The 18,382-nt window shown below is 42.8% G+C and overlaps 1 protein-coding gene across 3 annotated transcripts in view; it reads left to right on the forward strand.

Moving 5' to 3' along the window:
* Positions 1-18,382, forward strand: part of Tgfbrap1 (transforming growth factor beta receptor associated protein 1) — a 71,800-nt gene that overhangs the window by 11,499 nt on the left and 41,919 nt on the right. For all 3 annotated transcript variants that reach the window (XM_005340025.5, XM_078028728.1, XM_078028727.1), the window contains exon 2: positions 14,103-14,804. In XM_005340025.5, the coding sequence (XP_005340082.1) occupies positions 14,117-14,804 (688 nt within the window). In that variant the 5' untranslated portion in view covers positions 14,103-14,116. The remainder of the gene's footprint in view (positions 1-14,102; positions 14,805-18,382) is intronic.

Genomic DNA, 18,382 nt, shown 5'->3' on the forward strand with positions numbered 1-18,382 from the left:
ATAGTTACATATAGGTATACAGCAGGACAACATCATCAAGATGACAAATCAGACAGAGCTTAGCTGTGTCTCTTTCTTTCTTTTGAGCTCCTTTAGGTCATTGAAACAGGCCCATTTTGTTGTGACTAATCCTTTGCTATCTTCTTAATTTTCAAAAAGGGGGAAATTTGCCCTTGGTACAAATCAGTGAATTTGTTGCTGACTCCTAGCAAATTTCATGATTGAGTCAGAAACAGACGGCTGTGGGTACTTAGAGAGCACACGGCCAGCCTGGAGTACCATTCAGTAAAAATAATTTATGTGACATAGACGAGTCTCCTGTTTTGGTAGGAAATGTGTAAACATGTTGTTCTGTGTCTGAGCACATAGAATCATGGGAATCGTCTTCTAGACCCACAATGGGAAGTGAGTCCTCTGCTGATTACCAGGATCCCCTCAGGATGAGCTGCAGCAGGACAGTCAGTTACCTTTAAGGACCCTGGTGGTCTTTTGCATAGAGATGTTGCAGGAGGGACTGAGTGCTAAGAGAAGGTCTGAGATCATACTGCCTACCCCCCATCAATACAGCAGGAAAGACATGGCCTTGGAGTCAGAAACGAGTGGGGAAAGTCCCTGTGTCACCACCACCTTTCAGCTTTGCACCTTGAGCAGGCTACCTAACATCACCATGTCTCCTAGTAGTGTCTATTTCACAGAGTCATTGTAAGGAAGAAAATCAGTCTCTTGAAGGCTCAGTAGCCTACCAAACCCAGACCCCCGGGGCTGTCACAAAGAGCAGTCGCAGTGTCAGGGCTGTAGGCAGCTGGTGCCATCCAGCCTTGGAGCTGACTTTGTCCGGGGAGGCAGTGTGGCAGCTGGTTAAGGGCACATGCCTGGAGCCAAGTTGCTTAGATTGGCATCCCAGCTCTCCACCTACCAGCCATGGTTAGTCAACCTTTCTGCACTGCCATTTCTTCCCTCCTGGCCCAGAGCAGCTAAATAATAGCACAGGGAAGCCTACAGTCAAGTCTGCAAGGAGGATGAGTTTGTGATTTAAAGCTTGCCATTCATATGTAGAATATTAAGCTAGGACACTACACTGGAGACAAGTCTCCTCCCGAAATGATTCAATAAAACAAATCGTACAATCACTGCAGTAGCTCCCCAGGGACATCAGGGAGTCTTCCAGTGGACACTGTTTCATCTCATTCTTCGTGGTGACTGAGACCCAGATCTCCTGATGAGCCCCTTTCCTGCTGGAGAAGAGATTCCCAGGCGGCCCCACCCTGCTTTGATCCCAATGAATATATTCGTATGGGAACAACACTATTAACCAAACTGCACCCTGTGGTCAGGTTTCAGGTGGCTTTTTCCCATCCCAGCATTCCAGGATCCTTTTCCTGACCCGTTTAGCCCAGCACATTTGGTGGCATGTGTCCTTGGTCTGCTTTCCGGGACACAATTCCGCGGGCTTTCCTGTCTTTTCCATGACCTCAGCACTCTTGAAGGGTGTCAGGGACTCTGCAGAATGGCCCTGGGTTGGGGCGTGTCTGGTGTTTTCTCATGATGAGGTTGAGGCCCGGTATTTTTGGAAAGAACACACAGAGGTGGCATGCTGCGATTACATTTTAATTTCATGCTGGGGTGCATTGTGTGTCTCCCCCTCAAGCAGTGGGAGCTTCTCAGATAAAGTTCTGGGGTTCCTGGTGGCTCTGCTGTCCTCAAGGTCACTGGTGTCCACGCCCAGTGAGCAGTTCTCCTTCCCTCTGCCCTGGTAAGCCATGGGAATCCTGTCCTCTTGCTTCCCCCTCCTCTCTCTATAGTTACCACGTGCTCCAGTCCCCGCATTACCCTGTGAGAGCATCTGGAGGACTTAGCAAAGACCCTCCCTTCCCCAACCTGAAGCCAACTGTGGCTTAAAAAAACACAATTTCATGCCATCCTATCATGAAAAAATAATCTCGTGTGGCCATTGAGCCTTGAAGTCATACCAAACTGCATCTGACTTGAGAGCAGTCACTGAGATGATTCACATTTTTCATAATCTTGAGATGATGCCCATTACAGTGATCATTGATAAGTCAGTTTATCTCCTAAGAGAGGGGACAAACCCATAAAGCCACTGAAATGTATCTTTTAGGTGCAACTCAAAAGTTTTGAGATGCTTATGTGGTTGTATTAAGTGTTATTTATAAGTGTATTAAATGTGTTATTGGGGCTGGGGGCTGTAGGTCAGAGGTAGTGGGCCTGTTCGATTCAATCAGCCGCACTGTAAACAAACATAAAGACATGAGTAAGTGAATTATTTCTACATACTGTGAAGAATTCCCCAAGGGAACTGGAGGTAGGTATTGGTTTGTTAGTAGAGGATTTCTATTAACATTTTATTTTCCTGGGTTAGCACAGAGATGCATCTGAATATAGCTGGCAATGCAGGTTTTTGTTAGCAAGGTTTCCCTCTTCCCCACCAAAACAGAATTTCAAGGCTGTGATTTGGCTCTTTATTCAGTCAGCAGCATAGTGTGAGAGGGTTAAAACTTTCCCTCTGCTCTTTGAAGGTTCCATAATGAGCATCTCTGGAATTAACTGACAGTAGACAGATTAATAGGAGAAAAGGCACACAAATTTGTTACTTTGCATATGTGCAAAAGCCACAAAAATATATGAGAGTTTAAAGAAGGATCTGATGATTGAAGCTTCTATGGTATCCTGAGCCACAGAAAAGATTAAGGGCAAGCGATTCCTTAGTAGTGAGGGCCACACAAGTTTCAGGAGGGTGAGGAGGGAAATACATGATGAATAAAGTTTTTCATGTAAATAAACCTCTAAAGTAATAGCCCTCAGAAAATTTGTGGTACCATTTTGAACATCTCTTATCTAAAATCCAGAACTTTTAAAATATTGATGTGGTCCCACAAATGGGAAATTCCACATAAGATCTTATGTTGTTAATTACATTCAGAACTCTAGAACTAAAATTGTAGTATAAAATTACCTTAAGGCTGTGTGTATGAAATGTATATGAAACATTAATGAAGTTCATGTTTAGACCTGGTCCTGTCCAAGACATCTCTTTATATATATATAAATCTTCCAAAATCTGATACCTTCTGAGATCTGAAATACTTCCAGTTTCAAGCATTTCAGATAAGAGGGACTTAACCTGTAGTTTCTGTGTTGATCTTTAGTCTCTTTTTCTAGATCCTTCTTTAGACAGATAAGGAGAAAACCTTTGCCTGCATCTGTCCGCTCTTCCTCATTGTCCCCCTGTCAGAACACGAAAGCACCACACTTTGGGGTATTGCTTTTTTTTTCAAGTCCCACTAATAGCATAAGAAATAGAAGTTTCCAGGAGGGGGTATGGGGGTAAAAAAGATGGTGGAATGAGATGGACATCATTACGCAAAGTACATGTATGAAGACACGAATGGTGTGAATATACTTTGTATATAACCAGAGATATGAAAAGACATGTTCTGTATGTGTAATATGAATTGTAATACATTCTGCTGTCATATATATAACAAATTAGAATTAAAGAAGAAGTAGAAGTTTTCAGGCCAAAAGCAAAGAGAAAACTATCTGCAGTCATACCCACACCAGCGTCCCCATCCATGCTATGGCCAGGACAGGAGGGAGGATGCCCAGGGAGGACAGTTGGAGGGTCAGGCTCTGCAGAGTCCCATGGGGTGGCAGATGCAGAGTCTGACTGCGAGACTGTTCGGCCTTCATAACTGCCCACAGCATTTCTGCTTTTGCCAGGTGACCTGAGCCAGGCTGTCCCTTGGCATTTCTGGGCTCTCCCAATCCAGGCATCACTCTGAGATCTGAGGAGCTTGGCTCCTGCATCTGCTTCTGGTTCCCATCATCATCTTGGGATTGGTCTAAAACAACCCAGGATGCTGGGCAAAGGCCTCTCTGCAGATTGCCCCCTTTGGGGACTTTTCTCCTCGGATGTTTTGCTTTTAGCTGCTGCTTCTGCTCTTGCAGTTTCTCTCCTGATCAAGTGGCCCTAATGTTATAACCTCCCGACATGGGCTGTGAACCGCTGATGGAGCTGGCCACACTCTGACTTCTCCTTCAGCCCTTTTACAAGCTGTTAGGACTCCAGCAGTGGCCACTGATTCCCTCCTGAGTTTTAGAACCGAGGTATGACATATTGTTTTCTCCAGGACACTCTCTTGTAACAGGTACTGGTTTCTATGGTTTCTAACCGGCTTTACTCAAGCTAATTGAGAGATTGCTTAAGGAAATGTTTTTGTTATAAGAAGAAATCCCCTAATTAAGATGACATAAATAGAAGCTTTTAAAAAGTCATTGTATTTATAGGAAAACCTCAGACTGACAGAAGATGAAGGGTATTCATGCTGATGCCTGAATCCCCAAGCAGGCAGTCAGTGGAAGGTGTCCCCTGTCCTCCACACGCCACTTCTGAGTTCTGCCTTGACCTCACACATGTCACAACTTTCCGTATACACCTGTGACCCTGTGGGCAGATGAGACCTGGACTAGGCCATGTTTCATTTAGGGGCCTTAGCACTGAAGTAGATGGTAACCATTTTCTGACTAGTTTTAATTTCTTGGAAAGGTGTCCAGAGACTAGTCTTAACTCAGGATCCCTTTTGCAGTGTGAATTGGGGATCCTGGGAGGTTTCTTTGAACAGAAGGTAATGGCTACAGTTCAAAATCACAAGTAGTTCCTCAAGTTATGGAATAATAAGAATTATTATAGAATAACATAGAATATTATAACAAGAATATAATAAGAATTATAGTTGTCTATAACTTTTCTAAGTAAAGAAAGGTTAACCAGGGTTAGAGTTTTAAGGGTTTCACATATTATGCCAAATCTGCAGTTTATATTTTAGTCAGTGGATTCCCTTCCAAAGGATTATTTTGGTTGTTTTTCCCAAAAAACATTTTGAAGAGGGCAGTGATGTGATGTTTTAGGTAGTGACGTGATGTTCACTTATGGTAGACTCTCATAAACTAAAAACAAGTCAGGAAAACTTGCTGTAAAATGAGAAAATAGCAAATCTAACTTTAGGTAGAGTGTCCTTTTTAAAATGCAGAAGAATTCATTTTTAGCTTGTTATAGAAGGTGCCTGTGGCTACAGAGTGTTGGGCCTTCCTCCCTCCCCAACGCGATGAGGTTCTGGTGTACCTGTGGCTGCCGAGGGCTCTGAAGAGTTGGTTTCATTTAGGAATGAGGCTTATTTGTAGATCCATAGAATGCCAGGCCGTCGTACAGGTGATTCTTCTATTATATGCCCCTTCTGTAATAACAGCAGATAACAGAGTGCCATTCTCTGACTCAAGGGTAATTGCTGGTAAAGATTCCTTAATAAATGCCACTTTGCCATAACACTCTTAGAGCAAAATATTTATGCCTGTCCCAGGTCAGAAGTTTGTGTGTGTGTGTGTGTGTGTGTGTGTGTGTGTGTATGTAGGTACATATGTGCACATAAATTAGAATCTTGTACTTTTGGATCTGTAAGCCTCTGCATCTAGGTAACCTGTACGCTTTTTTAAAAGCTCTGATTCCATGTCTGATGTTTGCTGTGACTTTTTTTTTTTTTTTTTTTTTTTTACAAGGCCTGACCTTGTTGAGATTTAGTACAAAAAGGGGATTGAGGCAGTTTGTTAAACTTTCAACTAGTGGAAAAAGGAAGTGTGTAGATTCTTGGATGGCCCTGAGAGCCGGAGGGAAGTGGGGAGAGGTGTAGGAGGCAGGAAGCTGGCCTTGGACAAGCTGCCGCCCCGGGAAGGCACAGGCACACCCAAGGCAGGGCATTTGCTGCCCTGAGTGATCTCCAGCCTTGTCCTATATCTTCTAATAATCTACTCGTATTTGGGGGGGGGGGTACCAGAAATTGGACTCAGGCACTGGGTCCCTGAGCCGCATCCCCAGCCCTATTTTGCATTTTATTTATAGACAGGGTCTCACCGAGTTGCTTAGCGCTTCCGCGTTACTGAGGCTGGCTTTGAACTCAAGATCCTCTTGCCTCAGTCTCCTGAGCTGCTGAGATTACAGGAGCTAATAATCTATTCTTCTATCAATGCTTATGATCAGTGAGATTCTCCAATTTGGACTTTGGTAATCTGAGAAATGACCATTAAATATAGATGCAGTATAAACTATTCAATTTAGATGAACTAAGAAATTACAAGTAAATCACCTATGCATATAATAAGTATGCTTCCCTGAAATGAATTTTCAACAAGGAACAGGCAGTTTGTGATCCATTTTTCTATTTTCAGAGAAGGCTAGTTTGGGAAAATGAATATTTCATATATAAATATGTATATGTAAGCACTAATATTTAATACACATAAAAGGATGTTTGTATTCTGGATAAGACATAGAGAATAATAATAAAAGCAGCCATCAGTTTAAGAAACAAAATATTACTGATAACTTTTTTTAAAAAAATTCATCCTCTGCCCATTCCCAGGGCCTTCCTCCCTGGATTTGCGTTCCTGGTTCCTGTGAGATGCCGGTAGGATCCGCCCTTGTTCATTCTCCTGCTGCTGTGCGCCATTCCAACCTGTGGAGGGAGCCTGGGGTGTTTCCAGTGTGCCCTTAGCTCAAATCAGATTGTTGGAAGCTTTCTTGCTCATGTCTTGGTGAACAGAAGTCCCACAGACCTACACCTAGAAGTAGAACCCAGCGCTCACTCAGCCCTGTCAAGGGCTTCTTAGATGGGCCAAAATGGTTTCTACCAGCATGCAGGGTTTTCATCATTCCTTGTTCTTGTAAATACCTTCAACTGTTGTCAATTTAATGGGTACATAATGAACTCTCATGTAGTTTTAATTTGAAATTCCAGGTGACTGATCGGGTTGAAATATTTTATCGTGTTGATGAGTTAGATATTCATCTGACTTCTTCAGTGAAAATCCTGCTTGTGCCTTTTGCTGATTCCTCTATTATAATTCTTACATTAGGAGTTCCCTGTGTCATCCAGATGGCTTTGGTCAGACATGTGATGTTGGTGTCTCTTCCTCTAGTCCACTTATTTTTTCCCATTTTGTCTTTTCTCTTTTATGGAGTCTTCTTTTTTTTTGTAGAGCTGGGAATGCAACCCAAGGCCTTGTGCATGCTAAGTGAGTGCTTTACCTCTGAGCTCCATCCCTAGCCCCCGGTGGTGACTTTTGAATAACACAAGTTTTAACACTTTATCGTGGATGAATTTATCCTTTTTTCCCTCCTTAGGGTTTGTACTTTAAAAAAAATCTTCATTTAAAAAATTCTCTCCTACCCTAAGATCATGAACATATTTTTATTCTCAAAGTTTTAAAAATTATGCCTTAATACTTAGGAATCTTAATCATCTGGAATCATTTTGATGTATGCTATAAGGTATAAATCCAGTTTCTAAAAATTTTTCTTGAACCTTTTGTTTATTGAATATGCATACAATAACCATATTCAACAAACAATTCAAGTTTCCATATATGTACAGTTTCCATATGTGAACCCAGAAATGTTCTCTTGGTTAAACCTTGTATTATTTTAGTTACTGAAGCTTTATATTATATTCTACCTATTGAATCAGGTCCCCTGACCTTATCTTTTTCAGAGATATCTTTTGTTTTTAGGCCTTTTCTGTCACATGAATTTTATTTTATTGATTCTGCAGTGCTGGGGACCGAACGTAGGACCTTTCTCATGTTAGACAAGTGCTCTGTGTACACCCCAAGCCTCTGCCCTTTGAATTTTAGGATATGCTTGTTGAGTTACATGTACACATGTCTGTCCTATTAGAATTTGCATTGGAATGGCATAGTTTTCCTCTGGGTCAGTTAGGGGAAATTTTTTTAAAATTATACAATATAATTTGCATATGGTAAAATACACAGAAGTGCATAGGTAATGAATTTTGACGAATCCATACACTTGTATAATCAACACCTCAAACAATATAGAGACTATTTGTATCACCCCAGCAGGTTCCCGTGGTCCCTCTCCATTTAGTTGCCCTGTACTTTCCAAAGTAAGCACTTCTGATTTCTGTCAGCATATATTAGTGTTGCCCACTTCATAGAAGTGAAAATATACAGTATGTTTGTGGTTTCTTTCACTTTTTTTTTTGAGATTCATCCATTTGTTGTCTTTGTCAGTAGTTTATTCCTTTTTATTTTTAAATAATATTCCACTGTATGATGATGCCACAATTAAATGGGTACAGATGGATAAAACTGAGCTATTTCCTGTTTGGGGCTATCATGAATAAGCCCACAGTGCATAGATCTGTACAAGTCATTTTATGGACACAGATCTATACTTGAAAGAAGTGGAAAAATCACGAGTGGGGTAATGCATTTAACTTTGTAAAAAACTGCCAATCAGTTCTCCAAAGCGATAATGCTATTTTATACTCCTCCCAACCAAGTGTGAGATTTCAGGTGTTGTTCGTCCCCACACACAGTCGCTGCCATCAGTCTTTTGAAGGGTAGCCATATTCTAAGAGCTATGGAGTATTTCCTTAAGTTTCTCTGCCTCTGATGATGATGTGCATTCTTTCATGTTCCTTTGGTCATTTCTACACCTTCTTTTGTGAAGTGTCTGTTTGAGTCTTTGGCCCACTTGGAAAAATAAGTTTGTCTTTTTACATTTTGGCCTGCAGGAGTTTTACATATCCTGGATATGAATATAAATCCTGGATATGAACCATTTTCCAGGTTCGTGCATTGCAAGTCTTTCTCTCAGGCTGGAGCTTGACCTGTTGTCTAGCCTTATGTCTTAATTGCATACTATAATTTTATAGCAATTTCTGAAATCCATTAGTGTGTATCCCTCAGTTTTGTTCTTCATTTCCAAGATTCTTTTGGCTATTCTAGGCCCTTCAAATTCATTTTAAATTTTTCAAACCAGTTTATCAATTTCTGCAGAAGTTATTCTTGCTGAGATTACAATTTAAATCTTCCTTAATGTCTGATAACAAGATTTTCTATTTCTCCATAAATAGCTTATACATCTTTGTTAAATCATTTTCTTATACCTTGTTTTTACTTTTTTATTAAGATTAAAGTTTCTAATTGTTGTTTGTATCTAGAAATGCAGATTGCTTTGGCACGTTGATTATTTTTGAAAGAAAATTATTACTTAAAAAAATTTTTTTTTTATACTTGGACACAATACTTTTATTTTATTTTTTTACATGTGGTGCTGAGGATTGAACCCAGGGCCTCGCATGTGCTAGGCAAGCACTCTACTGCTGAGCCACAACCCCAGCCCAAAGAAAATTATTTCTAAAGTCAGTAATTCTAATAGGTTCTTTTGTGTTTCCATATGAACAATAATGTCACTCATGAATAATTATAGTCCTATGTCTATTCAATTCTTTGTAACTGTTCTTTTTCATGCTTTATTGTATTGGCAGAGGCTCTTAGGATGTTGAGTAAAGATGGTGTATTAGTTTGCACGATACTGTAAGGAGGTACCACAAACTGGATCCCTTAAGTAGCAGAAATTTACTCTCAAATTCCAGAGAGTAGAAATCTGAGCTTGGGTGTCAGTTGTGTTGTTTCTTCTGAGGGCTGTGAAGGAGAATCTTGGGCATCTCATCTTGTTCCTTGTTTTAAAGGGAATAATGCTGAGATTTTGCTGTTAGGTTTTTTGGTTTGTTTGCTTTAGACAGTAGGATAATATGCTACGAATTTTTGTTGTGAATTGTAAATGAATGTTGCATTTTTTAATACTTTTCTGTGTCTATTGAAATAATGATGTCTTTCTTTTAAAATTTGTAAACACAAATAAATTAAAGCCAATGGCTTTTATTTCCTTAAATCAATGTTGCATCCAACTTGGACATGTTGTATGTTTTTAATATGTACTGGTTGATTCAGTGTGCTAATATTTAGGCATGCTTAATCGTGAGTCAGAATGATCTGTATTTTCCCCATTATCCTTCCTGGGTTTGAATATCAAACTGTTACTTTTTTTCTGGCTTCATAAAACACTTTTTAAAATTATTTTTTTATTAAAAAAAATTTTAGGGGCCAGGGTTGTGGCTCAGTGGTACAGTGCTTGTCTCCATGTGTGAGGCACTGAGTTTGATCCCTGGTACCACGTAAAAATAAAATAAAGGTATTGTATCCATCTACAACTAAAAAATATTACTTTTTTTTAATGTTCAGGAAAATTGTGTAGAATTCAAATTATGTGATTCCAGGTGTTTGGAAGAAATAGCCTGGAGAACCGTCTAGACCTAGTGCTTACTTCATAGGACAATCCGTGACCATGACATCTGAAAATAGCCAGTGTTCTGCGTTGCTCATAAACTCCTCCATATCAGCTCTTTTGGCTTTGGCTGTGTGCTATGAAACAAGGCAGGGCCTCCAGCAGCATACATAGCTATTTTAATAGTCCTCCAAGTGAAAAGCATGCACGTTTTTTTTTTTTAATTGAAGCTTATATAAATAGAGGAATGAAGGAAGGAAGGAAGGAAGGAAGGAAGGAGGAAGGAGGGAGGGAGGGAGGGAGGGAGGGAGGAAGGAAGGAAGGAAGGAAGGAAGGAAGGAAGGAAGGAAGGAAGGAAGGAAGGAAGGAAGGAAGGAAATTTGTTCCGGCTAACCTATGGATAGCCAGAAAGAATGGACTTGTCATTTGAAGTATAGTTGTAGATGATCTAAGGGGCCTAAGGGAACATGCCAAGAGCAACAGGTTCTTACAAAAACAACTCTAGGTGCTAAGATAAATATTTCTGTGTACATTTGCAGAAAAAGCATTTTCAGAGATACTTATTTAAATTCAGATTATCACTAGTGGCGGTTTCTTTAAAAGGACAATACACATACTCTCAATTTGATAGAAAATGTTTGCTAATACTATTAATGTGGCTTTTAATGCATATTCTTCTATCATTTGATTATTTTTCTAGACTTATTTCTTTAATAAGTTTGGGAGATGAGACATTATTTTATAACTTTTTATTTTATCGTATACAGTTAAAGGTACTTATTGCATATGTAATATTTCCCTTGCATAAATTATGCACCGTGAATGTACTAAACCATTTCAGGGTCTTTCTCTTACTGGATCTAAATTTTGAAAATTTTGGAGAAAACATGACAATGTTATTCTTTAAATTGCAATCTTGCTTTTAATGTGCAGTTCTAACAAAAAGTTAGATCAGTTTGAAACCCACAGTAAAGGATGATTTGTGTGCCTCAGGGAAACTTTAAAACGTGGAAACTTCTGATTGGGTTGGATTCAATAGAGAAGTGTAGTCTCAACCTGATCTATTTATGATTCATATTTTAGTTACATAAATTGATCATGTAAATAGATCATGGAGAGAATTTTCCTGCTGCTTAAAATAATAAACCATTATTAAGTGATGTGGTCAGCTTTCGTTTACCTCCACCTAATTTTGATTTTTACAAATTACTATTTAATTACTATAGTGGTCCTTAATTTTTTATTTTTTATTTTTGGTACTAGGGATTGAACCCAGAGGGTTTAACCATGGAGCCACATCTGAGGCCTTTTAATTAATTAGTTAATTTTATTTTGAGACAGGGTCTCACTAGGTATGGTCCTTTATTTAAAGAGTCCTTCTAGGAGACTTACCTTTGGCAAGACTGGAATAAATGTAGTTAGCAGATAATGAGACAACATTGCGCTTCTTTTTTAATATCATAGAATTATGACTTTTTGATAAGCTGCATGTTTTTCTTACAAGTCCCTCTTCCTCTCTGTCCTTATGGCCTGCCTCAGTACTTAGATAAAATGCAAGGTGTTTGGCTCTTTTCATAATATTCTTCATTGCACAATGTTCAGGTGATCCTTCATGCTAAGTGAAGATAGAGGCTAGAATTATAGACAATCAGCTTTTAAGAAGTTAAATAAGAGGAATTTGATAATAGGTGCCTGGAGCATGTTTTCCTGTTCTTTTTGCAAAGGGAGAGATACAATTCATATTTTAAGTGACAGAATCCTGCCATTTTAAAAGACAGCCCTGATTGATCAACCAATGATGGAAGAAGTATTCTGTATTAATTTGGCTTTTACTGACTGAGATGTCTCCAAGCCTATATTTCAATATGTGGGTCTTGCTCATTAGCATTTAAATGGAAAAAATATTGTCTAGGTGGGTTTTAGTGACTATATTTGGTTGTAACAAATAGGCGGTGATGTTTAAGAGTTGTTTGTGCCAGAATTACTTGTAGCAGCTTATAGGCATTCTTCACCCAGCTGTCCCTGGGTGGCTGTGGAAATCCTGCAGCCCTGGGACAGATGGACAGGGTGACTTCTCTGTGGGTGGTGTCTTTACAGCCTCTGTGCACAGTTCCTGCCTCTTTCCCATCATCTCTCTAAAGATGAGCACTCATCCATGAGTGTGAAGATGCTGGGGGGGGGGGGGCTTGCGTGTCCGTGTGTTCTTGTTTATGACTTAGTCTTTTGTTCATTGGAGGAGAGAGGTTACCCATACCTGAGGACAGAATGTGGCACTGTTTCTTCTCTTGTTACCTAACTAGGGAAATTAACATCCAAAGCAGACTTGGGGGTTGAGAAAAGGGTAGAAGCTGGTCAAGACCAGGAGGGAATTGTGGTGAGATCAAGAATATTTTAGGGTGCAGTGGGCCAGAAATTAAGCGTTTTACTCAAACTGATTTACTCAATCCTCAAACAATCCTACAAAGTGGGTGCTGTTATTTTTATACTCATTTCACAGATGAGGAAATTGAGGATGGAAAAGTCAAGTGTCTTGGTGCTGCTGTAAACTGGGTTATTTGCAAACAGTAAAAACCTGTTGTTCAGAGTTGTGAAGACTGACAAGTCCAAGATCAAGGTCCTAGCAGATTCAGTGCTTAGTTAGGGCCTGTTCTTCATAGATGGTGACTTCTAGCTGGTGGAAGGGACAAATAAGCTCTCTCAGGCCTCTTTGATGAGGACACTGATCCTGTTTCTGAGGCCCCTACCCTCAGGACCTAAATTCCCAGTTGCCCCCCCCCCCCAACCACAGTAGAGAATAAGTCCAACTCATGAGTCGGGGGCAGGTGCAAACATTCAGACCACAGCACCAAGTAATTTGCTCAAGTGATAGGAGGGGACAAGAGGTTTGTCCACAGACAAACCTCATTCCCAGGCCCTTCTGGAGATTCCGTTGTCTCGGGGAAAGGAACTGGAGTCTCATTCATGGGTAGCTGTTGTTGCCTTGGTGAAAGTGAGGTGTAAGAAATTACGGAGCTGTAAGCACTTTAGAGGTTATTTGATTCCTCCCCTTGCCTGATGTGTGCGTCTTCCAGAATATTTCTCAGGCCTCCCAACCTTTGCTGGGATGCCTCAGAGGATTAAGGAATTTAATCTCTCATGAGCTTAAATTGAAGATTAAACTGAGTAACTTGAAGTAGTGGAGACGTCGTTGTGAGGTGAGCCATCCCTGTAACTCCCGTAGTCTTCACAGTCCTCTCCAGAGCAGCGGACACTGCCCCCGTGGGTGTCAGGGACTGTGCCCTTGAGGCTGTCTCCCACCACCCGGAAGTCAAGGGAGGCCACCTGGGTTCTGCTGCTCCCACTTTCCAGGAAGGAATAGGAAGCCCAGTGTAGCACGGGGGTGGCCTCTCTTCTGAGCTAGACGGGGGATTGGAGGCACATCTTCGCTACCCGACACGAACATATTTGGAGCCGTATGCAGCATCAGGGCCTGGGGAGCGCCAAGGAATTGGAGGCATGGGTCATTGTTTCTGGCAGGTTCCTGGAGTAGTATCCCCCCATTCTCTTAATGCAAATTAAAATTGCATTAGAAGCTCGGGGAAGGTCCACAAGGGTCATTTCTACTTCTTTTAGAACTCTTTGTCATGTTCTTGTTCCTATGGGTCACTGTGTCCCAGGAATGAGGGGAGGAAGCCCCACGGAACTCTCAGCTCTGCTGGAACGAGGGGGACAGCACTGTCGTCACAGGCACCCGTGCGCATACCCCTTGCTGGGTCTCCCCGTTGCCTGGTGGGACAGGTCATGCAAAGAATCTTTTCTTTCCATTTTTTAACAGCATCAGCCTATTTTCTTGGGTTGAAATGATGTGGGGAATCAGTGTGTCTTTATTGCGACCCAGAATGTTCCTGCTGACTTCCTTTTCCTCTGGGATCACCCTTTCCTCTTTCTCCTCCGACAGCCCAACCAGGAGACATGATGAACATCAAGGCCTTCACCTTGGTCTCTGCGGTGGAGCGCGAGCTGCTGATGGGTGACAAGGAGCGCATCAACATAGAGTGCGTGGAGTGCTGTGGCCGCAACCTCTACGTGGGCACCAACGACTGCTTCCTCTACCACTTCCTGCTGGAGGAGAAGGCTCTGCCCGCGGGGACCGCCGCCTTCACCGCCACCAGGCAGCTGCACAGACACCTGGGCTTCAGGAAGCCCGTGAACGAGCTGCGGGCGGCCTCGGCCCTCAACCGGCTGCTGGTGCTGTGTGACAACTGCATCACCCTGGTCGACATGCTCAACCTGGAGCCCGTGCCCTCGGGGGCCCGCATCAAAGGGGCCACTGCGTTCGCCTTGAACGAGAACCCGGTGAGCGCGGACCCCTTCTGCGTGGAAGTGTGCATCCTCTCCGTCAAGCGCAGGACCGTCCAGGTGTTCCTCGTGTACGAGGACCGCGTGCAGATCGTCAAGGAGCTGTCCACCCCCGAGCAGCCGCTGGCCGTGGCTGTGGACGGCCACTTCTTGTGCCTGGCTCTGACCACGCAGTACATCATCCTCAACTACAGCACTGGCCTCTCCCAGGACCTGTTTCCCTACTGCAGCGAGGAGAAGCGGCCCATCGTCAAGAGGATAGGCAGGCAGGAGTTCCTGCTGGCTGGCCCCGGCGGCCTGGGTGAGGAGGGCCTGGCGCCGCCACCAACCGCACCTCCATCCTGTGGCGTCTAATGTGTGCTGTAGTGGGAGAGGGGGCTTACTTCCTTATTGTTTTGGTCCCAGGAATTGAATCCAAGGGTATTTAACCTCTGAGCCACCTCTCCAGCCCTTTTTATATTTTATTTAGAGACAGGGTCTCCCTAAGTTGCTTAGGGCCTCACTGAGTTGCTGAGGCTGACTTTGAACTTGTAATCCTCCTGCCTCAGCCTCCAGAGCTGCTGGGATTACAGGCATTCAACACCACACCCAGCAGGGGACAGGTGTTAACTGTGAAAAGTTAACACAGTCAGGCATGTTCTGCTGATAGGGATATGTTCTAAGAAGTGCACATTTCGGTGATTTCTTCATGGTGCAATTACCACAGGGTGTGCTTACATCAGCGAGGATGGCTATGGTGCCGCTGGGTGATATCATGCTCTATGGGGCGAGTCATGTACGCAGTCCCTTGTGGACCCAGTGGTCTGTAAGCGCAGCACGACTGTACTCATAAAGAGTGTCTGCCAGTGTTCCTCAACACTCTGGCCAGATCAGGGCAAAACGACATGACACATGTCCTGTATTCCATCAGTCAGTGCAGGTGGGGTCAAGTAGGCAAAAGTGGTTTTGTTTTGTGTTAAAGTGGAGTTTGCAGATGACTCTGCTGGGAAAATTATTTTTAGTAAATAACTACAAAAATAAAACCCTGCACAACTTCTAGCTTTTCCCAAGTGGGTGGGTCTGTAATGTGGTTGTTTTTACTCCTCGTTCTGAAAACAAGTTGAGGCAGCTCACGAGGGTGTTTGGAAGGGTCACTTCGGCTCACAGTTTTAGAAGTTGTGGCCCATGGTCAATCAGGTGGACCTGCTGCCTTGGGCCCCTGGTGGGGTTTCCAGACGGCAATGGTGAGGAGCAGGTGGCAGAGCAAACTGTTACCTCCTGGGCGGGCAGGAAGTGAAGGAGAGGGGGAAGGGGCCAGGTCTCGCTGTCCTCCTCAAGGGCATGCATGGAGTGACCTGAAGACCTCCCACTGCATCTCCCAGAGGTTCTGCCAGTTGCCCCACTCTTGGGACCAAGCCTTGGCATATGGGCCTTCGGGGACACCTGAGACCCAGACCAGCGTATGGGGGCTTTAATGTTTGGTCCATAATCTTCTCTAGTATTCCTATATTCTCTATTTTTCCCATAATTTATCCCACCAAAAAGTTTTTAGTCACTTTTTGAAAGGGACTTTAGCTGTTCTCAGGTGGCCCTTTCCAGTTCCCGGCAGTGCATTTCAAGGTGGAGTCCAGAGCTATTAGCTTAAGTGGTATCTTCTGGTGTGCCCTGTTAGTCCTGGGTGGCTCCTGTGGGAGTTAGTGGATGTTTATGTCGCAGGGTGCTGGTGAGAATCCATTCTACACTCAAATGTTTTAACCTTCGAGAGTTTTTGTGTGGATGTCTCATTTCAAAGTGATTGAAACATTTTCTAATATTAACTAAAATCTGGGTCATGAACTAGTTAAATCTCTTCTTGAGTTTTACTTTTAAGAAAATAGACCTTAAGCCGGGCATGGTGGTGCACGCCTGTAATCCCAGCAACACAGGAAGCTTAGGCAGGAGGGTTGCGAGTTCGAAGTCAGCCCCAGTGAGGGTGAGGCACCAAGCAACTCAGTGAGACCCTGTCTCTCAATAAAATACAGAATAGGGCTGGGAATGCGGCTCAGTGCCTGAGTGCCCCTGAGTTCACTCCCCAGTATTCCCCCTCAAAAAAAGAAAAGAAAATAGACTTTATTTCTGTTTGAGTTTCCCAGAAAAATTGAGAGGAAAATATAGAGATTTCTATCTTGCTTCTGTCCCCACAGGCACACCTCACGCACGTTGTATTTATGAGTGTGTTTATCAGTTTGCTTGAACTGGTTCCAACCAAGGCCCGTACATTGCAGTTGGTTGGTAGCTCAAGTTTCTTTCTTTCTTTCCTTTTTAGGCTTCCCCCCTGCTTTGTATTTTTACTTAATTTTTGGTTGAAGAAGTTGGATGGTTTCCACCACAGCTTCTCAGTGCCTGGATTTGGGTGATTTTATCCCTGTGATGTTTATATGCCTCTCTGACCTCTGTTCTGCAAGTGGGTCCTTAGGAGATATTCACCCGTTCCTCCTTCCCGTGTTTCAGGAATGCTTCTGTGAAGCAAAGTCTGTCCTCCTCTACTGTTTGGTTATCCCTAAGCACTGGCATGAAAAGGTAGGATGAGACCATGTGGTGGTCCCTCTGACTTCTAGAAATGCCTTTTTAACGAGCATCGTCATGAACTCACGGGCCTCAGCCTTTGTGACACACTTGGTTCCATTGGTGCTTGGTGTGCATTTGTTCAGGTGGACTCCTGAGCACCTTTGATGCTTTCTTATCTTCTGGAATGTTCTGGGCTCACCTCCTGACTTGCTGCCCCAGGTCTGGTTTCAGCCATTCCTCCAAGGAGCCGTGCTGTCACACACCACGGTCTGGGGGCGGGAAGTGCTGGTTGGCCGTCATTTCTAGACCGTTTCTGGACAGGGACCTCCATCACGAGCTCGTGCTGATGGGACGGTCCATCTGTCTGTTGGCATCTACTTGAAAGGAGAGGCTGAAACCACCGCAACGTCATTCCTTTGGTTTATCCCACAGGATGCAGAGTAGAGCAGCAGCACCAACACTGCTGTTTCCACAGCATAATTACTGGAAAAAGTCTGATTGTTGGTGGTGCTTTTTGCCCTTAGGATATTAAGAATCAAAAATTACTGGGTTTAAAGTCCTTGGAGTGGTTCCCTGTGTGTGGCTATGCCACCAACTGGCATACAGTTAGGTTGATTTGATTTATTTTACTTTCAGATCTTAAGAAATTGCTTTAGTTTTGTTTATTTTTTATTATATAAATATTTACAATCCAAGTGATGCAGCAGGGTATAATCAAAGAGGTAACCTTCATTTTCAGGGCTTATTCTTTCATTTTTAAATAAAACATATGAAAAAAATACGTAAATATTTGTATCTCATCTCCTTCTTTTTTTCCTAAATGGTGATGTACATTTTTCTACCTTGCTTTTTAAATTTAGTGTGTTATGGCTGTTGCTTTGTAGCATAATCTGAAGTATTCCTCTTTCATTTTTAATTTTTTTTAGTGGGATCTCACTGTGTTGGCCTTGAATTTCTGGGCCCAGGTGATTCTCCTGCCTCAGCCTCCTGGGTAGCTAGGACTGCCGGTGTGCACGACCAACCCCAGCCCTTCTTACAGCTGCGTATTACTCTGCTGTGGGACAGTACCATAGTTCATCCACCAGTTCTGTGGGTGGACGGCTGGGGTTTTCCCAGTCTTATGCTGTTTAACCTTTTTGTGTTGTGGCTGTTCTCCTCCTCCTCCTCCTCTTTCATCTAGGGGAAAGCTCTTTAGAGGTGGGATTGCTGAGTCAAAGGGCAACCACATGTGAATTTTGCTTGGTATTATTCCCAGAAATGTATGACAGTAAACTGTTTACCTGCCAGCTTTGCCCACAGTCTGTTGTCCACACTTTTGTGTTTTTGCTAGAGTGGTACCTGAGAAATGGCACG

The sequence above is a fragment of the Ictidomys tridecemlineatus genome, chromosome 12 (genome assembly GCF_052094955.1).
Source record: "Ictidomys tridecemlineatus isolate mIctTri1 chromosome 12, mIctTri1.hap1, whole genome shotgun sequence".
In the NCBI taxonomy this organism is placed as follows: domain Eukaryota; kingdom Metazoa; phylum Chordata; class Mammalia; order Rodentia; family Sciuridae; genus Ictidomys; species Ictidomys tridecemlineatus.